General features: G+C 23.6%; 1 protein-coding gene across 2 annotated transcripts in view; it reads right to left on the bottom strand.

Annotated features, from left to right (window-relative positions):
- LOC132920352 (regulating synaptic membrane exocytosis protein 1) overlaps positions 1 to 26062 on the bottom strand; it is a 187858-nt gene that overhangs the window by 148922 nt on the left and 12874 nt on the right. For both annotated transcript variants that reach the window (XM_060982679.1, XM_060982678.1), the window contains exon 2: positions 9966 to 10189. In XM_060982679.1, the coding sequence (XP_060838662.1) occupies positions 9966 to 10001 (36 nt within the window). In that variant the 5' untranslated portion in view covers positions 10002 to 10189. The remainder of the gene's footprint in view (positions 1 to 9965; positions 10190 to 26062) is intronic.

The raw sequence follows: 26062 nt of genomic DNA, 5'->3' as shown, positions 1-26062 counted from the left end.
AATATATATATCAGTTATTAAAATATTACATGAGAATAAAATAGATGTAATTTTGGATGTAGTATTTTTAATACAAAGACCATTTTTACAAACTATTAATATTGATAGATTAATATTAATAACTTAAATATTTAAAATACCATAAACCCCATATCATCGAATCCATTATCATTGATAATATCCTTAGTACACAAAATTGAATAACTCAAAAACTACTCGTTGCAATTTTTATTTTAATACGTCAACATTTTCAGAAAATTTATTTAATAAATAATTTAAAATAAAAAATAGTGATTCTTATTTGAAAAATAAAAATTTGCTTCAGTACACAACACTCCTTAAATAGTACGATGATCTTAAAAAATTTAAAACAAGTTTTTTAATATATTTTAAAATTCCATAAATCAGAATTTGAATAAATTCTTTATTTAATAAAATAATGGGAATAAGTGTATATAATGAATCACCAAATATATAGACTTGTAAGTAATAAGTCTACCAACAGTCATTTTAGAAAATTTTGTTGGTAAAATATAATTAATGTTTCTTTAAAATAAATTATAATATCTATTTTTGTTTATCATGACTCATGAGTATGATTCTTTGTTTTTAAATTCATAATTGTACGAATAATATTTAATAAAAATATTATTCATGGTATATCGCCTATACAATTCACATTTAGGTTTCTTAAATATTTAAATAACACAGACTAACTTTAAGAAAAAAGATAGTAAGAATAATTAATTGGAAACAAATTTTGTGAACAATATTAATAACACAGTCACTGTTAGTGTTCGTAATGTCTAGGTAAGATTATGTATGTATAAGATACTAAGATAGAATAACGGTAACTATGTAAAATCCTCAAATATTAGCAACTCAAAATAAATTGATTAACTTATACAATTATTTCTAATCAGTTATTCATTAAAATATTTTTTTTATATTAATTAATTAAAAACAATAAATAATTTAAGTAATGTAAATCTTATTTTTTGTCTTATTAGATTTAAATTAAACTTTAATAAATATTATAATTCGTTTCATAAAATATTGTATTTATTATTAATATAAAAAGTATTCCTCGAAGATTTACTATATACTATTTTACATTTAAAAGAGTCATACAAATTTCATTACCTGACTACATTAAAATATTAAATTAGTGTTGCTCTCGTAAAAAGCTTATATTTAGATGTACTGTATACAATTGATCAATGTCTTCATAATTTATTAAAATTTTTCTATTCCCTAAATAGCAACATTTGTGAAAATAATTATAATGAAGATTATATTCAATGAGTCTGAAAAATATACATTTACCTACTTACTTACTATATATCTACTAAATACATTTATATACCTACATTAATAATGATTTTTAGTTTCGTCAGATTTCAGTAAAACTTAGATAAAAAATAAATTTAAAGATAAAATATTCTGAGTAATCAAATCTGTTTATAATTAAAGGTTATTAAAGCCTGAATCCAAAAATATAGTTTAATCAGCAAATGACCTTTTTGCTTTTATTTGAACAAAATTAACTCGGCAATTCAGCATAATTAATTTACACTGACTACGAATAGAGTATTATATTATTATAGTTCCGGTAACATTTATCAACATCTAATTTATTTTAAACAATACAATTATACGGACAAAACAAGTAGAAATAAATGTTAAAATCAATTTATTTAAAAAATATTTTATGTAAAATTAATATATTATAAAGCCATTGTATAGATATATTATGAAAAAAATAATATCATACAGATTATATGGAAAATGTGTTTTAATTAATTTGTTAAACATAAACATCCGAAACTCTCTCTGAAAACTAAAATACTACTAAATGTTTAGTACATAATAAATAGTAATTATAATTTATAACAAACAAAAATACATAAATCAACTTGTTACAGTATAGTAGCTAAAACTCTGTAACGCATTAACGCGGATTCATAAGATCCATTATTAATTATTTTAGAATAATAATATGTGTATGGGTGTCAGTAATCATGCTTCTATTATCCTTTCTTATTATACTTTACTGAAGGATTATGACGAAAATCATCAGAGTTAATTCGTTACCTTCTAGAAAATCCAATATTAATTTCCTGGTTACAACTTATAAGTTATAAACTAATTTAAAATAATGTATTGTACATATAAAAAGTTCTTTTTTTTAGTTTCCTGTGATGTCAAAAATCTATTTATCTAAATGTATTTTACTCAATTTCAGTATGTTTTTCAAGTATTACTAAATTATATATATATAAAATATCGAACATATTTGAAATAATATACCTATCCAATTTAGATTTTAAGAGAAGCGAATTTATGCCTCGTTTTTACTGGTTTCAAGTTTTTGTTAGAAACAATACTCTAAAAGTATCATATTCCTAATGGACTTGCTATTGATTGAGCATTGAACACTTTGAAGATAGAATTTTAGATAAGTAATTATAGAAGTTTCGAGCTATTTTTGAAAAAATTGCACATCTAGAAAAAAAAATGTGAATTAAATTATTTTTTTTTGTCATTGTATCATTTATGCCTTAATTTAAAATTTTATATTATTATATCATAGTTTATAATTTTAAGTTTCAATTTCTTAAACTATAAATTATAATTCTATAATGGTTTTTTGACTAATATTTGTGTAATTTTTAATGCGATAAATTTGCTTACAAAAAATATTTATAAGTTTAATTTCTCATAGTACACTGGATACATTTTGTTTTGCAATTTATTTTTGATCAATTTATCATTAATACTAAAAATTAGAGAGAGAGGTCAGTTACTCAGTCTATATTTTTCTAATTCCAAACTCTAATATAATTTTAAAACAAGAATAACACTGTTTATATATAATAATTAGGCACCAGCGATGGTCTTCATATATTTTGGATGTACTTTTTTTTACTTATTTTATTTTATTTTTATCATATTAATTTCAAAATAAAATATAATATATTTTTTTTCGACCACTGGAGAAGAAGACTCGAACTAGAAGTGTTTAATCGCGTTAATAATAATGTATGCTCACAATCGGACGGTTAACGTTTCACACGGATATCTTAAAGACAATTTATTATTTGGACGTCGAATTTAAAGTAATTAGGTAGATGGAAGTATATATACTACCATGACATGAATACCTCATGACTTACCTACTCGAATATCGTAAAGACAAATACGCGTAGTGCCACTTTAGACACGTAATTCGTTTTTATAATAAATGGCAAAAGCGGAGAGGGTGAGCGTACTATACAATATAATACTAACGACGCACCGTCATCGGCGGCGATTCAGCAACAGTTTCCGGGAGCAAGATAGAGCGCTGGGAAGGAGTTGATATTTTATACGGGAGGAGGGGAGAGCGCGTGTACCTACTCTTATACGACTCCGGATACTCGACCGCTGCCACCGCCGTCTCTGTTGCAGATAATAATCAATACCCCAGGCACGCGTATCACACAAGGATGTGTGTGTGTGTGTGTGTGTGTGTGTGTGTGTGTGTGTGTGTATATTTGTGAATGTGTTAGAGTTTCATACACGGTGATTCCGTGGTAAACGGCATGCGACTGTCGAACTAACAAAAAAAAAAAGAGTTTAGGATTTATTCGATTTTACCAAGTGCTTAAGACTCGTGTACATTCGATCGTATATTATATATATGAACGATAATAAAACGAATGTATCGAAGAGAAATAGCTTAACACCTGTAGTACGAACCACCCGCATACCCCTTGACAGTTCGAAGAATATAGGATAGCAACCCACGAGCTGTCCTTGGACACCACGTGATGCTGGTTTCGCTGGGTTTGTTAGGTATACGTTGATGAAAAGCTATCGTCAACAGTCGACACGATATATTTATACATCATAACTTATGAATCATGATATTATATTTTACTGTATATACATATAGCTGATTTTTGTCTTGATGATGTCAGACACAAAAATAAAAAATACGTATAATAGTTATTATAAATCAATTCTTCGTACCATTCAAAATTTAAAAATTAAATTCAACTCTATATTGTAATATTATAGATCAAACACACATTCAAAGAACTTACAAGCTTAAGTAAAGTTATCTAAAGAGTTTTATAGCTATTCAATTTTTAAAACAGTGAAAGTTGCGTAATTAATTATTATTCTTATATATTTAGTAATCTGATAATAAATAAAAAATTTAAAGAAATAGGAAATCGTAAATCTTCAATAATAAATATTTTGTTATTTATAAAACCACTTTAATTTTATTAATATAATCTATATATTTACACAATTAGTAAGTAGATAATTATGACTAATTACTATAATAGTATTACATCAACTGGATTTACGTGAAAGCAAATCTAACGAGTTATAGTTTCGCTAGGCTTAATATAATGTAATATATGTGTCTACTCTAATTATTTAGAATCCGATTATTTTTTAAATGATGGATAATATAATGATTGTCAAATAAATTATTTAAATAGATTTAATTGTATAAAGGATTTATATTGATATTCGTTAAGTATAAAGGATATAATATTATAATAGAGATTAGAGAGAAATAAATTCGAATTTGGGTCTCAATATGCAAGTCCTAATGGAAATTTGTGGTTTATAATACACACAATAGTCCCTAAAACCTCTTTGTTAGTTTCCATTATAGAATAAAACTTAATTGTTAAATATAATATTTTAAGTCATTCATTATTTTCATAAAGATAATATAAATATAATATAATATTATCAATGCATATTGTACAAGGAATAGCAGTTGATACTATTTTACTAAAAAATAATTTACTATCGAAAATAATCACATTTTATAATTTGTTGTATCAGGTAGTTTTTTTATTATTTAATTTAAGACGTCATTTAAGTATAACACAATCAATAAGATTCTGCTTCTGAATTTAATTACCTATCTCAATGAAAATAATTGTACAATAAAACTAAATTTTAAAAATAAATGCAATACAAACATCAATTGAGCTAAATTCGTTTATCGAATTATGTTCATAATAGCTACTGTGCTACTTTTTTAACTTAAAATATTTTTTAGCTCCACTAATTCTCCATCAATTGCGGTTACCTATCATAATTATAATTGCCAGTTTCCCAATAAAGGGTTTTTTTTAACATAAACGATTAACCAATGGACATCCGCAAACCCAACTACGCTAACCAAACCACGTTCTAGCATAGAATATATAATATACCCCCGAATTGGAGTAAATGTTTTTTTTTTTAATAAATTAAGTGAAATAATATAGGTAATTATAAAATCGTAAACAAATATTCTGAGATAAACCTTTAAACACGTGCGTAGTATGATGGTGCACAGAGTACATCGTTACGATAAAAAACTATTTAACGTGTTGAGTGAGTCTAATATTCCATGACCTTGAAACTAAGTTGACTTCTATAGAAAGTTATATATTCTTAATAATACATTAGCATACATTACTTTTACATCAAAAATACGTATAAAATAAACATCAAGCGTTATTGGTTCGTTTAGATAACACGGAAAAGTCGATTCGCAAGCATAATATACTTGAGGGGTGGATTGAAACCATATATAATGCATTAAAGAAATCAATATTATTTTTACCTAAAACATACCTATTTGTGTGTATGAATGTGCAGGAGATATAAAATAATAACAATTCACACCCCATTATTTTGGACCATTTGAACCGGGCATTAGAGATGACAAGATGCCAAAACTTCGGGTCTACTAAAATGTTCTCCCTAGATAACCACTATTACAGTCATACTGCTGTATTTGTAGCTCCCTCGACAGTGATTTACATATGATAAGCCACCAGTGCCGAAAACGCCGACTCCGTATTCTGTACCCGTGACACCGTTTGCTGCGCTGCCGAATCCACAGCATCCCCAGATATCATAGCATTGTTGCCGCCGTCTCTGATGATCCAGGATAATCAAAATTTGTGAAGGATTCGAGAAAGTCAAACTCTTCACCAATCACAGAAACTATTGAGAAAGTATATTACCGGATCACGATAACAACAGAGATTCTAAAATCCGTTGATCTTAACATAAGCCTCCTAATGAAAGGAAGCTCAGAGATCGACATTCCGTAACAATGTAATCGTTTCGTAGAAAAAACTATTAGGCATACAGAATGCATTTAATCGTTATTCAAAATATAAATAAATTGCTAATGGTTAATACAATTCAATAGGTATACAAACTGACATATTAAAATTATTGGAACAACGCGAATAAATATAATTATTTATTATGTTTATTATACACGAACATAAAATTAAATAAACCTACAATAATATTAATAGTAAAATAAATTATTTTCATAATAATATCAAAAATACATTATGAATTATACTTCATGATATAGATTGACGATTAAGCTCCTAACATTTCTACTCAGATGATAGATATAATATAATTTAATTTAAAATATAACACATCAATTGCAGTAACTCAACCTCTACTATACAGCGAAGTGGTAATATCGTGTTATACAAATAAAACAATTTGAAAAATTATATTTTGATGATCGTATTAACTATATTATGTATTATGTAACATGACTCAATTGCGTTTGGAAAATCCACAAAAAAATTAATTGCATACAAAAATAATAAACTAGGATAAATAATTACTCCAGCGCGGCACTCACCAAAAGAGTGTCCTACCAAATGTGATATTCTTTATTTTTTTTTCCTTTGAAACTAGGAAATTATACAGAATTTGTCTTTAAAAGAACTTTTTGTAAATATTATACTTATTAAAATCTGGTGTGTAGGCAATTTTGTATTATATAATATGTTATGTGTACCACTGATATATGCAATACTTACTTACCATTGATAACTTTCTAAAAAACGTATTCATCGAATGAATATGATGAGAATTCCATTTGAGATCAAACAAAATGTTAAGTTATAATATAAAGTCCTCGACGACTATAGTACCCACTAATATTTGTTGTGAATCATTACTATGAATATTTTTTTTAATACTTAAAATTACTTTTATTACTATAACTGATACAAGTTTCTGCTAAAAGCAATGACCACTATATTTAAATTATTTAAATATATTATTAACATAATACTATGTGATGATATAATAATGATTTTTAATACGTCTTGATATACAAAATAGTTTAAACTAATATTCTAATGTAGTTATTATTAGAAACAATTTCTTTTAAACGGAATAACCAATTTTTTTTTCCGTTTCAATTATAAAATTCATGTACTTAATCTATCTCACATAAAAAAATGATTGCGTTCCCTTCCATCCTTTCATTTAAATGTGTTTACGTAAAAAAAAACATTTTACACAAGGACAAATTACTGTATTATATAAGGTACTAAAATATCTCACCCTTGTGTCAAGTATATGGAAATTCATCAACACAAAAAAGAAAGGCATGCATGACAGACTTCCGAATCTCTTGATTAATAGTTATACTTCTGACATATTCAAACATTCAAACTTGAATTTATAATTCCTAATTTTATTCGCGACCATACTTTTATCAACTCTCGCCTTTATCTTTTTGCTTCTTCAAAAAATTATAACCAACACTAAAAGCCTAAAACTAGGTTATTATTCATTAGTTTATGTTGCTTACATAACTTACATGACACTTATTTATTTATTGTAACATCATATACCGTTATATCGTATTTTTTTAAAACATAAATTTCCTTTAGTAATTTATAAATATTACTTTTAACAATAGTACATTATTTTCTTGACTTTTGAAGAAAATAAATAATTATAATATTGAAAATGTACTTATAGTTTTCAACAATGCAACAGGCAAAATATGAACAAGGTGAATAAAAAATATTTATATTTATATTTTTACTTAAAATTGTGAAGCTTTGGTAATGTTGAATATGTGTTTAAGCGTACTCGTCATTTAATTTTAAATCTAGAAAAATAATCATTCATCCATAGCTTATATAAACTATAACATGATCGATTACAATAAAGTATCATAGTATTAGAAGAACTTCTGTTATTATTCTATATTATACCCTAAATATTATATTAATCTGACTCTATATTACAAGAGAAAAATTCTAACAAACAAACTATTTTCACTCACTAAATTATGACTATGAATTATTACACGACAAAAATTGTAATGAGCACAAAGGTGAAGGCTAAGCTAACTTTTTCGATCATTAAAAAAAAAGTCTTGGCATGTGACAAATTTTGATTCATTACATTGAACGGTCATACATAATTTAATACAGCTAGTGTGAAAATGTACAGTACACGTCCACTAATATTATATGGACATTTGGTATAGATAGCTGAAGTTTTGAAATCGTTTTATCATTGTCATTTTGAAATTTGAAAAAACTTCTAGTTTCAATGAAGCATGTTTTTATAAGTTTAAAACTGACTTGGGTATATCTTTAAGAAGTTTAGCTTGAAATTTATATAGGTATTTTTAGTTTTTTTTTAATAACCAACAGTTTGTTTACAGGTTGGCTGTTAATGCAATATTCTGTTTTAAATTTAAACCTATTATTGGCCAAATATATTTTACTAACTTTTTAATACTAAAACATTTTACCCATGCGTATATTTTTAGTGAACATACATACATCCACCACATTTTTTGTTTAATACAATAGTATCAAACTTTTCCACGGAAAAAAAAGATTAAAAATTATATTTATTAATATTTTTATTGACTAATACAATTTGTTTGGTAAAATATTTAAAACAGATAAACAAAAAAAAAATTAGAATAAATAAAATTAATATTTTATGCTTTTATTTATATATATTTGAAGCATGCAAATCATACATTCAATTTTTACTTAATTCAGTTCTAATAAAAGGTATTGATAACCAATAAAACAAAATTTTAAATGTATATTTTCTTTTTATACATAGTCTAATAATATTAACAATTTAGTTTCAAGAATAGTTTTATCTTATTAAGATAATATTGATTTACTAACTATTAATTTTAATAAATCTATAATATTCAATCTTATTTATGACAGAAATGATTTTTCGATAATGCGACGAATAGGTAAAAATGTTAAAAGAATTTTTCATCTTTGATTTAAATCATAGACAATGTTTATTAAATAAATTTAATAAAATATTAAAATTGATTTATTTGCCTAATTAAATTATCTTTCTTATATTTTAAATCCAAATAACGTATTTATTGATAGATAATTTATGTTAGATTCCAGAAACCCCAAACAACATTAAATATTGAAATCTGATTAATATTACAGTAGCTAGCAATTGAATATGAAGGACACTACATTCAAAATACTCACTGAAAAAAAATTATGTTCTTGAAAGTACTTGTACGGTTCACCTACTTGTTTATATTTCTTAAAAAGTTCTCGATAAGTTTCTCGTTTTATTTCATTTTTTTCACCCCATTTGTAAGCTGCATTTCTTTTCTACTCTATAAACACAGAACATTATTTTCTCGTCGTAGCCATGTCAAAGGCAGCTGATTACTCCATTTACGACATTTCACCCCTCCCATGTATCACCATTATGTTTTACACACGCACACATATTTTCACCTTTATTTTTCGTTTTTTCGTTTTTTTTTCTATCCTTGGTAAATTTATCGAGTGATTATTTTTTTTATTCTCTCATCCAATCGATTGTTAACATCGTTATTAAGCCTGTTTATGAACAGTAATAAACCGTTAAAGCTTTTACACAATAATGCACGCCCATGTGGCATACGCATACTAATACTAATACTATTGAAAACTGTTTTCGAATTCCGGAAAATATATCAGAGAATCCTCGAAATACTAATTGAATTTTCAAGAAGGATATGTTACATCACTATAGCTATTATTTTCCGAAGAAAATTAACACCGCAGTGAAAACAGAACGATGTTAGTATGCGAGTTCATTAAAATCCATTCAACTCTGAATTAAACACTAACCTTGTTGATGAATGACATGACGTTTGTCGGTATCATTTTGTTAGATTTGTTTTGCTCTTCCCACGGTGTTTTGGAATATTAATTAATATCTGACACACTATTGAAAGTGCATTGAGTTCCACGCTAGGATCTCGGGTTACGTGGAATATGGAAATGTATTTTGCCAGACGATCGAATTAAATCCGTGAACGGCATAAATCCTCATTTTTTCTTATTCTGTATATCTGTCAACAAACCAATAAGATAATGTAATACAATATTATGTAACAGTGTAAAATTTAACTTATAATCATTTTTTTTACTAATGTAAGATGACTGATGAGTCTTGAAAATTACAATAAGTCCTTCCCTAATGGATACCATTAAATATCGGATGTTATTTTTGAGAACACACTACAAACTTTCTAAAAATTTAACTTACTAAATTTAACACTCTGAAAGTGTCCAGTATATACTCTATAAACCATGCACATTATCTTTCATTTTTTTTAGAATGCTCGTAAACACTTTTATTGCCTCATCTATGAATTGAAAATTTGATAAAAAGAAGAGTTATTATTTTACAATTCTTCAAATAGTTTTTGAAGCAAAAATAAAATTTTACAAAATAAAATGTAAATAAATGTAAGCAGTACACATTTTTAACAAAATCTTTACCAATCTTAACTCAAGGTTTTTTTATGTATTCAATGATAATATCATTCCTTTATATTATTATATTAAATAAACTCATTTCGAATTAATTTCAAATATTTAAATACATTTTAGTTTACATAGTTTGATTGTTGTATTATTATATACTCGTATTTATAACAAATGACTAAACCTTAAAATATAAATAATATCATTAAAGGATTTAAAATTATTATCTAGTACACAACTAATAACTATTATTATTTATTAAAAATCATATTTGAATAGTAATTTTTTACAAAAAAATATTTTCCCAATATATATCAATCTATAATCGTCAATAGACGATATTATTCATCACTTTTAAATATGACAATAGCAAGCTAATAAACTTATTCTGTTTATGATCTATGCATATGACGTAGTCAAGTTTAAAATCATTAATCACCTATGTGAAACAGTTCAAATTTACACGCCATTACCATGAGAAATATTATTAACTATAGAAACTACATTATGAAACCTTTAAAAAAAAATTATTAATTAATAAATAACAATCGTTATCCCAACAAATTTTCCTGTATTAAGTTAAATAATCTTTATCTAATTATTTTTATTTAAATAAATATCTAATAAATATTGTTACCTAATAATATGTTAAATGATAATATAATAATAAGACATAAATTACCTTAAATATGTATTTTTTTTTTCAAATAATGTTTAGACTAGCATATATTATAATATTTTAAAGACAGTAATTATTTAAACATATCAAGTACCTGTATACATAACTAAAAGTTAAAGTTACCTATATTTAAATATAATTAATAGATACTCATAAGTGATATAGTAGCATTATTTGTTTATAGATATTAAGAATAATATACTTACATAATAGCCAATAGGTTATTAATATTAAAATAAAAATGTACTTTCATTTCCATTCACAAAATTAGTTTTGAGTGAAATAGATTTCGATATAATATACACCATTTTCAATAAAATAATTATATTTTCAATTTTCTAAAAAAATTATTTCATAAAATAAAGTATATCAGTTTACTCATAATAATAATCACAAACATTATTTTTTAACTTGATAAAAAATTTAAATAATATTAACTAGGTATCATATACATAGATATATCCATTAACTAATATTTATATAGAATTTTTAAATTTAAAAGTTATACAATTTTAATTTTTCTAATAAGTAGGTTATATCTATTGAACACGATAGTTAAGCAATAATTAATATATTTTTTCATCATTCAAACTTACCTATAAATATAATATTGATCGAATAACATTAAAATTTAGTAGTAAAATCATAAACTTGTATAACTAAAACAAAAATTACTAAAATATTAAGCTGACTAGCTGACTAGCTGACAAAAAATAAACACCGATCTATATTTATTATCTTAATTTGTTTTTGTTTCTTACTGTTCCAATTAATGATAATGAGTGTTGTTACAATAATTAATACCATATACGTATCATATATAATTTAAAAATATGAAATATAAAATAAAAATAATTGACAATAATCCTTTTTAGAATGTAGATATTATATCATTATTAATACAGTATAATATATATAATCCAGGATATAATTACATAAAACTTTTTCAAAACTATTGGTTTTACACTTTTTAATTAACGACCCTATAATTTATGACAGTAATGCTCAACCTTTTACGATCCACGATCCACTTTGGGTACTAAAACAACCCTTTTAAAAATAAATCCAGATAGTTTAGGTTGGAACAATAGTCTTAATTTGATCATCTCAACACTGTTTAGTTGTGTGTTATAACAATACTTTTTAAATCAATAAAAAATCTTTGCATTCAAAGTCCAATGCTTCAGAACTTGGTAATAAATCTCGCTCGTTTACCAATTTTTTAAGACATTATGATGGTTGTTGATGTTGATATAATTTTTTTTCATCATTACAAAATCTATTTTTTTAAATTACTTATTCAAAATTGATACCAACGATACTATCGTGACTTTAAATTTATAAATGTGGGTAATTTTTGAAATTCCTATTTATCCCTTCGCAAAAGTGTTCATAAATGATCTAAGAGAAAATGATATGAACATGATTATACATCAAATACAGTCATCGATTCATTCATAATTTATGACAGTTAAATAACCAAATATCACATGACTTAAATATATTAGTTATTATATATTGGTATGAGTATAGTAATACAACATATTAAATTTAATGAAAAATAAAAAATAAGAGATATGATCTTAAGGTAATAAAATATATTAAGAAAATGTTGTAATATGTGAATTGTTCCCTCCTAGATTTTGCTAACCCCCTTTGATATTAATTTATCTAACAAACTGTACTTCAACCGTGACTTTTTTTTTGCCGTGGCAACTATGAAAACTGAATAATATTTTAAATACTTAAAATAAAGAAATTATCTGTTTATATACACATATTTATTTCTATATTTATATTGAATGCATTAATTTGTTCGTGAATAAATTTAAATTCCATTTTATTATTACATTATTGGTATAGACGATCGCTTTTACTTCTGGAATAAGCAACAAGTATATAACTGCGATTTTTTACAATTATGATAAAGGTGAAACATATTGACACAAAAAAAAGTAATAGTAAACTAACAGTGAAATGAAAAGAGGGTTGAACCAAAAAGCCCATTTATATAGTAAAACAAACTCTGTCAAAACTATAACAAAATTTGTTATTGTCAATAAATATTTTTTTTCTCATCATCACACCACTATAGTTTCAAGAAGTTGAGAAAAATAATCATAGGCAGTTAAAGTATCTAAAAGTCATTAGCAGTCGAGTAAAATTACAAATCATTAACACAACAAGCAAAAGTGATCACAACTCCAATAGATTAATGGTAGCACCTTAACTTGACTTTTTTGTGAATAAGTAGATCACCATTGAATAAGATCTTTACTACATGACTAAATACCTATTTTATTTTCATACTTAATACTCGTTTTGTATGTAAAACTTACAACTCTCAATAGGAATATTATCATTTTTTAAACTTTCAATCTAGACTACTTAAATGTAATAAAATATCTCATTAAATATGTAATAATATCAAATGCATTTCACATTCGTAAGAAAAAATTCCAAAATAATCTTATTACGCGCCAAGATTTAATAAATAAATCTGAAAAAAATATACAATAACAAGAGTCAAAGAACCATATTTCTATGTTTTTTTGAGCTGGCTATAAAAAAAAAAAAAAAAAAAAAAAACGAAAAAAACAGGTAGTCTGTCACAATTATATCAATTTAATAATACTTTTAATTTATATTAATTTAATTTTAAATCTTCTGAAATATAAACATCTAGAGTATTTTAGTTAATTTAGAACATATAACCAATAGCAAAAAAATATTTTATTCGAAATTATTAAACACTGGCAAACCAAATATTCAGATTATTTCTATGTACAATAATTATTGTAATAACATAGGTACTAAATAAATATTGCTACTTATAGTAATATATTAATCTAAATAATGGTATCGATAAATTCTATAAATTCTAATATTTTATTATTATTATAATTAATAAAAATAAAAATAAACTAATAATGTTGTAAATAAAAAACTTATTATTTAAATGGAATTTAAATTTAATATTTCTAATAAATTTAAAGTCAAAAAGAAACATAATTATTATAGTGTTCTATAATCAACATCAATAATTTAAAAAGAATAAGTCAATCAAATTATAATACGTATTAAACTAAACATAAAACAGATTTATTACCAGAGGTTACTATTTTGACTTGCTGTAAAAAGGCCCTATCGATTAATGCTATACGGACCTGAAACCACCGATATTTGGTCATTCTGTATCGTTGATAGTGTGGAATGTGTGGATGATATTCTATAATAATAACAATATTATTGACTATCGTTTTATCTTATCTATAGAAATTCAATATATGAGCCTACTAATCATTTCTACTATATTTGTGTTTCCTCGCCATTATAAACCACATCATATATTTACATTTTTATTATAATTTATAAACTCTAATCTAACACATAAACTCATGTTTGAGGCATACCTATAAATCTGATTGTATCAAAAATCACAAAAGTATCATTTTATTGAACTATCTTTGTCACTAAATCACTCCACAATTAGTCACAAATTTAATTTTGATTTGAAATTTAAATCATTTAATAGATACTGAAATATGTTAATATACATTATCGTTATTTGACAAGTAACAAAATTATTCAGTCAATAACATTGTTTATATAAATAATTGCATCCACAATTATTACGCTGAATACAATTACAATACTTGTATATTGTATATATTTGTATATAATACCGAATAACCTATAATGGTATCGAATATGTTTTACATTTATAATGTGTAGTACATATCTACGATACTTATGTTAAAATATTCAAATGAATAAGATAATAATAATCATCGAGCTGTTATTATTTTTTCATAGAGATCTCAATACAAGAAGTAATAATAATTCTTTTTTTTTCAATCACATAATATTATATTTAATGAATATTATTTATAAATTCACTCTATATATGTAATTATTAAATCATTTATTATTTTAAAAATATATATTCCTTTCGATTAAATAAATGTAATAAAACATGGAAATAAATGTAAACTAATACATTTGTCATTTAATTGTATAGAAATACTAGGGTGCCCTATCTCCTGCTCACTTTTCTCATTGACTTTCTGAAGTTATAGGTTTCTGCAACCCAACTTTATATCTTGACATTTATTATATTTTAAAAGTAAAATAATTATATTATTTCTCTATTTTAATTATTATCTTATCGGGATTATTAATTTTTTTCTTTTCCAATATACACACCATACATTTTTCATAGTACTTTTTGTCGTAGCCTTTATTTCCGTCAAAAAACTTAGGCCCAATCTTTCTACTCAAATTATGTTGAACCCAATATGATTTATGTATTTATAAATTTGTGATAGAAAATAATTATGAACAATTATTATTATTACTATTATAATGTTTTTTATAATTTTTGGAGATTATAAATATATAAAAGTTTTTCAAATAATAATGAAATAAATATTAAAAATTTTGTAAATAATAAATACAGTTTAAGCAAATATTAGTTACCCATATTATAAATTATAAATTATATTATTAATAACTGCTTATGTGAAATACTATTATTTCTATCTTATTGAATGTATATTATTTATAACAGTTTTAAAATATTTAAAATGATGAAACATTTAAATCTTTTAACCAAAATTCTCTTTTATAATATTACATTCATAACGCATAAATCAATGACTTATAATGTTTATATCAGAAGTAGGTAATTAAAATAATACTGTATACTTAAGGAATATTAATTATAAACCCTGGGTGGCCAACATTAATAGGTTCGCAAGCCATATGTATAAATACAATGATACCAAGAGGCAAAATACTTATACCGTGTGACCCAGAAAACGGGGTACACTTTATCACTCATTACCCTTTAAATATTTTTCAATTCTGTTTGCGGGACGTTAAACTAGACAAATGGATCATAAATTCCTTTTACTTACAGTTTTTTTCCTCGTGTATTTTGCGTATGCGCAACACACTTCATTTTTTTTTTTTAATAGCAACCCCTATTTTTAATATCATTTTTCAATTTTTTTTTTAGCAGTTTTGATCAATCAAAATGTATTCTAAACCCAAAATTGGTGAAATTAGAGCTAGGTATAACTTTTAAAAAAATGTATTAAATTAAATTTATTTTTTAGTTAACGTATTTTTTCGTTCTAAACACCATTTGATACTTTATACATTTATTATTAGTAATAAATTATTTACTATCTATGAATTATTGAGAAAAAAATACGTTAACTAAAAAAAAAATTAATTTAATACATTTTTTAAAAAAATTATACCTAGCTCTAACTTCGCCAATTTTTGGTTAAGAATTCATTTTTATAGATAATAATTGATTGAAAAAAATTAATTAATTCGAAAATTATATTAAAAATAGGGGTTGCCATTAAATAAAAATGAAGTTGTGTTGTGCATGCGCAAAATATACGAGTTAAAAAAAATGTTAGTCATAGGAATTTATGATCCACTTGTCTAGTTTAACGTCCTGCAAACAGAATTGAAAAATGTTTAAAGGGTAATGAGTGATAAAGTGTGCTCTGTTTTCTGGGATACATTTTATATAATTTGATATTTTTTTATAAATGTATAACTAATATAATAAGTAAATTTTTATTTTATAAATAAGACGCAAGTCGCATCTCACAATTACGAGAGCCACATGTGGCTCGCGAGTCAAAAGTTAGTCACCGCTATTATAAACTAACAAATGATAAAGTGTTATTAATCGAGTAACAAACTCATGAAAAAATTTATATTTAAAAAACATATTGTTTTTAAATAAGAATTTATATAAGTATGATTACTTAGCTCAGAGTTTGATCATCATATACAGCTTTATTACTTACAATATTCGATATACCCCAACTCTGATAATGTTATACGCATTCTGCAATATTCCATATAGCCATGTAGGTATTATTACTAAATTTCGAATATAAAACGATTTATCAGTTGTCATTGGAAAACGAGCGGGGATGGTTAAAACTACATGTTCTGCTTGCAGAATACGAATGCACCAAATGATGATGGTTATTTTGTCACACCCAGCTGAAACGCGTTTGTTTGGATTAAGAAAAAAAAGTACTAGAATTACATATCTACAATTGAACCACGTACATTCAGCTAAAATCTTGTAGAAAAACACTCAGATCTTTATAACCACGTGAAAAATAATTAAAGTTAATATTTATTTCAAATCATATATTATCTTTTAAAGTATGTCGATAGCTACTAATTCTAAAAAAAATATAAACTTAAGAATTAATGGGAATTTGATAACTACTTCACCCATACGATAAGTGAATTCTTAATTAATACCTATCTGTAATAGTAGTCTATTTAAAATTTTAACTATCTCCATTAACATACCTTTTCTTAAAAAAAAAAAAAAAAACGATTTTAAATAAAAATGATTTTCTTTTTATTTATTAAGATCAGTAGATATCATCGCAAGTTAAAAAATAACTAGTTTATATACAATTTTTATTATTTTTAAATCAAATTTTATAGTTCATTATTAAGAGAAAAAAATTTGATTTTATATTATGGCAATATTCATTTTATTAATTATTGTATTACTTACCTAGGTATGTTTTATTTTTGAACAACCTAATTGTTAATAGTATGAATCACATATATAGTAATCTTAAAATCATATAAATCAACAAAAAAAATCTTATTCAAAACAAAATGATTAAAACCGAGTAATCTTGTAATAGCTATCTACTGCAATCTAATCAAGTTTTAACGATATAAAATCTACTTTTCTTTAATGTACGATTACCGTTTGGGAGCGAATTATGATTAATTACAATTTCTCGTGGTCCGTGAAGCATAATATTATGTTTTCAGTATTTACTATCTAATTTATTTACTTTCAGTAACCTAATATGATTATATTATGAAAATATTCAATTAAAATTTAACCCACCTACTTAAAATGTACGTATGTGACTCTATAATAATATATAAAATCCAATCTAATATTTCAACGAGTATATTTTACTTTATATACAATATACGTAAATCATTGACATACCATTGTTAAGTTACCATGATGATATACATTGTAGTGCATACATATACACCATACATGTATATCGAGTATTGACATATGTATAAAATATTTAAATACCAACAATATTTTTTTTTACTTTTTTACACAAAAACATTAAAAAATGAAGAACACAAGTATTATAATGGTATAAGTTAATATATTATACAATAGATATAGTTAAAAACATTTTATTTTTGTATATTAATATTGCATATAATTAAACGTATTTAATATAAATTACACAAATTTAACTTGATAACTTAAATTTTATGTAAAATTATATTACAAATATCTGCGGGTCTATTAAAAAGTGTAATTCATATTTCATAAGGTAAATAACTAATAAAGTTTATGAAATTCAAAATATTTTCCATTCGTCGTTAGCTTCTGTATCTGTATCAATACAGCTGTACATATGATAATCACCACGAAAAAGTAGCCGTAAGTAATATATTAATTTATGTATTAAATATAGCAATAACTCATCAAAGATATGAATATTTTTATAAAATTTAAATAATTTCTTTTCAGTGATTACCAATAAAATCCATCAATCAAATTCGAAGACGGATGATCAAAACATGTTATTTATGGGTTATGTTTTTAAAACATACATTATAAAACTGAATCAATATCGAAAGGTTTTTGATGAATACGGCAAATAAAAATATTTTGAGTATCTAAGCAAAAATGATATACAGTATTTTTTTAGATCAAAGTATAAAAAACATTATCAAGATTTTGTTTAAAACGTGCACCTTTATACTACCTATATTTCTTCTGTCAAAAACTATCTAACTAACTGGAAATTTGAAAAATGATCTCTTTGAAGAATCATAATATTATATTTTTAATTTTTAATCTATAAAGATTAGTGGGATTTTTTTTAGTTTTATAATTGCCCTGAATGTTATCTTTAAATCTGAAACAATATTTATATATGTTTTTAAACAGCTTTAATACAACATTTTACAAGAAATAAAACTTTTTTGTAATTATAATATAATTTAGTACTTATACAAATTATTATAATACTCTGTTTTCATTGAAAATACAATATTTTATTACACCTATATATGTTTGATAAATTTTTCATTATCTTTTTTATACTGAATAATGTTCTGCAAGATTATTACTTTCAAAAAATCATTCAACATGAAAAATGTTTGGCAAAATGTCTTATTAATAAGTACAAATAAATAAAGTAAATACCTCTTACTGTCTCCACGAAAGCGATCGACAAACTCAAATAATAACTTAATAAATAAAATATATTAATGATACTCGTAATAATTTAGTAAGCTATTAATGAAAGAATAGAAAACTAGGTGTAAACGGTTTATATTCATTTTCTTGATAAGCGTTTCATCAGCTTATGTATAAATCTCAATTACCAACTATCTAAACAACGCATTAACAAAATATAGAATGAAGTTACACATTATAAATTAGAATATTTTCATATGTTAATAAAAAATATTATAAATGAAATATAAATTTAAAAAAATTAATACATACATAATTTGCATTTTACTATAACTTAGATGCTAAAAAAAATCAATCATGATAATTAAAGATAGGTAAATTATTGGACATTCAGTTATTTTACGAAAAACGTGTATATTATCTGTGTACCTACATGAACCAACCTCCTACCAAAATAAAAAATTTAAATTAATGAATGTTTTATTAGAAATATAAAAAATAACGATTTTAGATTCGGGACGGAGCGATGAATACATTGAGTAATTTAAATATTAGAACCTATAAAAAAAAAATTATATATGTTTTTTTTATGAATACACGATAAATTTATTGTTAATAAAATGTTTCGATTTCCAATATCAAGGGACATTTAGGATGCAAAATAGATCTAATTTTCACTTTAGGTTAAAATTAAGTATTTTTTTTTATATAATCTCTAAAACCAAAAAAAAAATTTTAAAAAAAAATAGAAATTTTTACGCTAAACTAGATGATTAAATTGTTATCTTTATTCTATATATAATTTAAAAAAGAACAAACTTGAAATTTTCACCAAATATTTATATTATCATTTTCTGTATTGTATGGTATCATTTTCAAAATATTTTTTCATAATTTGAGCTATGTCAATAAAAAATTATTTGACGGGTCAAAATTATTGAAAATTTAATACTCGTCAAAATTGCAAAAAATTGATATTTTGTAGTTGGAAATTCATAAAAAGTTTTCGTTTTATATTTAAGTTTTGAACATTTAATTCAATAATCTATAAAAATCGTACATACTGAAAATATAATATCTAAAAAATAAATTAAGGTAATTACTAATTATTTTTTTTATAGATATTTTAAAATTAAATTTGAATGAAATCACATATTTAAACGATAAATAACGATGTTAATTATTTTATTATAATTTAAAATCATAATTTGTGGAAACTTAAAACTTTTATCTATATTATATTATTATGAATTTTAGTATACGTAATGATATTTTTAATTTATTTTAAGATAATAACTGTTTATATTATGAATCTATTTTTGCTGTTTTACGATATTCACAGAAAGGTAAAATTAAATTTCGAGTTATATTGTTATATAAATTTCTATAATATGGTATAAATGTATATTATTATTACAATAATTAAATACTACATTATCCAAAAAAAAATTATAACCTACCATAACACTAAAAGTAAAATAAACGGCTTTAATAGCCATTTAAAAAAAACATTCCACAAAATATACTTAGTGATATTATATAGGCTGACAGACCGTTTCCGTTTAGAATCATTTTTCATGTACAATGAATAATGATATATCATTGAATTCAAATTGAACACATCCATAATAGTGACCCACTCGACACTTAATATAAAACAGCTTGCCTAACTTTTATTTTAATGTCAACTACCTATTTACAAAAAAAAAAAAAAATACATTACAGTATTATCAGCACTACACAAAATAGTAATTAATAATAACGTTTGTTTATAACCTAATTTAAATGTATTTTACTAATATGATGTATTCTTAATCCAACCTATTATAATTTATTTATTTATTATAATGAAATTATCGTAAAAATAACTATAGGGAATCGATACAAAATGTATGATTAAATATTAAGAAATTATTTCCCTTTAACTAAGTGTACAATACTACAATAGTACAATATAAATTTTTTATATTTGACAAGAAAATATAAGATGTACTTGGAAAATTTATATACAAATAACAATATAAAGTTATTATTTCCCTCCATGAGATAATTTCTATTCCAATGAACATCACACATGGTTCAATTTCACATGAATGCGTTTCAAAGAATTTATTTCCAAGTCTCTCAAACATTGTAGAAAAATTTTTAGAATCATAAATATTTCATCAAAACTCATTAAAACCTAACATATTTAATTGAATACAGTATGATCTCAATAACTTGAAACTATAGATCTCCTTCAATGACGTAAAATATTTACATTTATATACATTTTCCAATTTTAATATTATAATAATTACTGAAAATAGATATATATTATGTATCTTGTATCATATAGGCATAACCTGTTCATATTATTTTTCGTTTCAGTAAAAATATTATTGAGTGAAATAAGGTATATCAAAATATATAATGTACCTACATAAATAATATATAATATATATATATATACCAAATACTTCTATTTATAAATTGAAGATTAAATAAAAGTAATACGTTAAATGTAATTTTATTACTTAATACTGAATGCGGTTTTTCTAATGAAATTTAAACATTATTGGTATGTGCATATTTTACTATCATATAATATACAGGTTTCCAAATGATTTAAACAACAAATAAGAATATAATACTTAAATTTGTTAAATTAAAACAAGTAAAAATAATTCTATATTTAGTTCACTTAATTAAAAAGTCACAAGTTAGAACCTATGATTTTTTTTTCCTATTATAATTTTATTTATGTTTTTCAAGCTTTTCTTAAATGGAACAATGCAAAGTTAATAAGTTACCTATTATAAAATAAAATAGACACGGTTTAAAAAATAAATTTATCTTCTACTGGGAAAAGTCCGACAAGACATATGAATAAACCACCAATACTTTTAAAAACAAAAATAAAAAATTAAGAATAAACAAATGTTTTACATTTTAACGTTTATCAATTATTGACATTGTATTGGTTTATTTTCTCATTTAGATTAACATCCCAGCAAAATATCATTAAAAATTAAATTATAATCATTGTAAATAAGTTAAGATAAATAAATTTCAATGTGCAGTATTGTGAAAGAATTCACGTATCGAAAACTTGTCATTAGCCCTATAATGGTAAATTAAAATAAGCTTCGCCTTATTTTGGAATTAATAACGAACTCCCAGCTTTATTATGATTATAAGTCTTTAGAACTTTTGATTTATAACCTTAAAAAACAAATAATGTTAGTTATGATAATTTAATAATGTTTTAAAACAAAGTGATAATTAAAATATATTAATGTATTAAAACTATTTTTAAAATAAAGAATTTTAATGATTAAAATTAAAAGTTAATTAATATTGTAGATAAACAAATTAACTATATAAGTGTCAAAAAGCATTAATTGTATATCTATTTTTTTTTTAACGTATGGGCATTTTTTTTTAATAATATTTTCAGCAGATATTATAATTTCCAAAAATAAATAAAATCAAATGCATTATTCATAAAAAAAAAAAACAATTCAACTTTACCGTAACAAAGTTAATGTATTCACTTTATTGTTTTATCACTATAATATAATATCAAATAGGTAGGTAAGTTATTATTGATTTTACTAAAGTGTTTCAAAAACGGTGCTTAGAAGGATATTATCGGTTATGTAAAAAAACGGATGTTATTCACGACATAATTTAACGTTTATTTTTAAAATAAATAATAATATACTGATGATTATTCTTATACTGCTATATTTTGAATGTATATTACAATGATCATTTTTTTTTTTTAATTTATACAGTTACATATTATGTAACTGTTAAATATGTAATGTTGACTGTATGTCTAACTCATACAACAATACAACTTTATCTATATTTTATACACCTTAAATTTAACTTAATTTTAAATGGATGCAGATTCCGCAACTTCATAATTTTAAATTAGTAAAGTTTTGTGGGATTATATGTATATAAAATAGGTACATAATTATTATCTTCTGTTAAATAAATCATATATTATATGGGCCCATAAAATATTATTTAATACATACTGTTTAATGTGTAGTGTGTGCAATCTATATAGATTATCTGCATGGTATAAATTAAAATAGGTATATCCTATAGGAGTATATATCTTGATATTTTTTTTTCATTATTTTCATATATAAGTACACCATTGAATTTTAATAAAGACATTTTTAGAAATATTAACAATAAGTATTACATCTCAACCATAAAAAATGAACAGATTACATGTAAATTTTAAACGTTTTCAAATTTTAAAACGTTTATAGAAGATAAAATGAAGAACGGCTTAAATTAGGGTAACATAAATACATAATCAGTAGGTACAGAAGAAGTAGAATGTAGAAATCGAGAGAGGAAAACAGTCTTTTCACATTTTTTGTAATATAAAAAAAGAACAGGACAGTTCATTAGCATACATTATAATATAATAAAAGTTAATTAAAGCATCACCATTCACCACTGTTTGGAATAAAACAGTAGAAACGATTGAGCCTCAATTAAAATTAGTGATTAGATAGCTTATCATAGTCAGTAGAAATCCAGGTGTTTAACACTATTACAGCGTGACCAACCTTTAGGATTTAAAATCATAGATGAATGTAAATTGTATGAAACCTTTTTAAAATACATAGGCGTAGAATTTTGGAAGAATTTACCATTCGAATTACCAGAGTATTTCCCATTTTCCCATTTGAAGTTCTAAAGTATATCAGTGAATTGTCAAAACAGCGGGATTAAATCGGAATGATTTCCAGTTAGTAGCCTTAATAAATAAATAGGACCATCACCATTTAGAAACGAAGGACGAAATATAAGACTGCTTTTCATCGTAGAATATTATCCGAAATTAGACCCAAATAGGGGGTGCAGAGACAACGGGAAGTTGATCATCGCCCTTATGAAACATAGTAGAATTAATTGTAGTTTTCTTATGATAACCACCACCTTGGATAGTAAAAGCATAACTACATTAACTTGATAATAAATTATTTTTTTGTATTTTATAATATATTACAATTTATATCACATATTATATGCACTACCTCAGTAAGATAATAACGTTTTATTTAGAATCTTTTCAAGTTAAAATTGCGTACAATAACTGCCTCAAATGATATGTTTAAAATTCATTCTAAATTTTTATTAAAGTCATAATGTTTAAGTGTTTAAATGAATATAAAAATAAATATATATGGTTGATAAAAATATATTACTGATAGGAATACAGGGTGTTCCATAAGAATTTACCCATTGCACTATTTAATAGAGATATCATAATGCTGGTTTTTTAATACGATTCACAAATATTTGATGTTTCAATTTATTTTAATGTTTTGGTAAAAAAGTTAAAAAATATATTTTTTTATTTTATTATTTTCAAAAAAATTTTAAGATACCTGTTTTTTAGAGTTCATGTTTCTGAAAATATTATTTTTAATATTTTTTCGAACATTGCGAGCCACACTGAAAGCGTTAGCCGGCCGTATGAGCACACGGGCCACAGTATGCATGTTTGATATAACGATAGGTACCACTATCATATTAAATAATTTGCAGTTTTTTTTTCGAAAAAATATTATAAATTAGGAGATTAATGAAATTAAAACGTTAAAACTTCAATATTTTCAGAAAAATGAACTCTACAAAATGACTAACTAAATTAGTGAATCATTGAAATATTATTAAATAATTATTATGTTACAGTTAATAATTAAATAAAATACAAACATGTACTTTTAAATTAGCTGTTATGTATAAATTATACACGGAATCATATGTTTATCGTAAATCAAATAATATAATATGTCTGTATTACTTCATTTGTTATAACATAAATAGACAAAAAAAATGTAAATTATGAATCTTATCCTTAGAAATTAAAATGTTTGAAATTATACAACGGATAAAGTATTTCCTGATTCGCTACATAAATAAAATCGCTCAATAAACCTATAATTTTTTAATTTATAAATCACAATCCCCATTAAAACCAGCATGTAGTTAAGCTTAATAGCAAAATTTAAAATGTCTAGGATTCGACTTTTTTTAAATGTAGAAGTAATAGAAATGTACTTCAATACTTACAACTCTAAAAACTTATTAAATAATTACTCTATTCGAAAGCATATAATGCATAAGTAATAACCAGATATTATACGATTAAACTAATTTTCTTAATTAATTAATTAAGAGGATGTCATACCCAAGTGTGTTGTCTCCATCTTACTAACGCATAACATACGAATATTTAGGTTTGGAAATTTCAGTATGATTATAAATTAAATAAATATTAAAGTGAATTTACCTATAATCAATATTTATATAGCATTACATAAATAAAATAAAAGAATATTATCTTGGATTTGTACGATATTTTAATTTTTAAGTGAGTTATAATTAGGATTATTAAATTTTAATATTTCCATGTTCATAACTCACTTAAAAATTAAAATATTGTGAAACGCTAACGAGAGAACACGGACAAGGTTCTTACCTTTAAGTGTTATTATAGATCAA

The sequence above is a fragment of the Rhopalosiphum padi genome, chromosome 2, assembly GCF_020882245.1.
Source record: "Rhopalosiphum padi isolate XX-2018 chromosome 2, ASM2088224v1, whole genome shotgun sequence".
NCBI classification, from domain to species: Eukaryota; Metazoa; Arthropoda; class Insecta; order Hemiptera; family Aphididae; genus Rhopalosiphum; species Rhopalosiphum padi.
The sequence above is the reverse complement of the archived record's forward strand: the minus strand, read 5'-3'. Positions and strand labels throughout refer to the sequence as shown.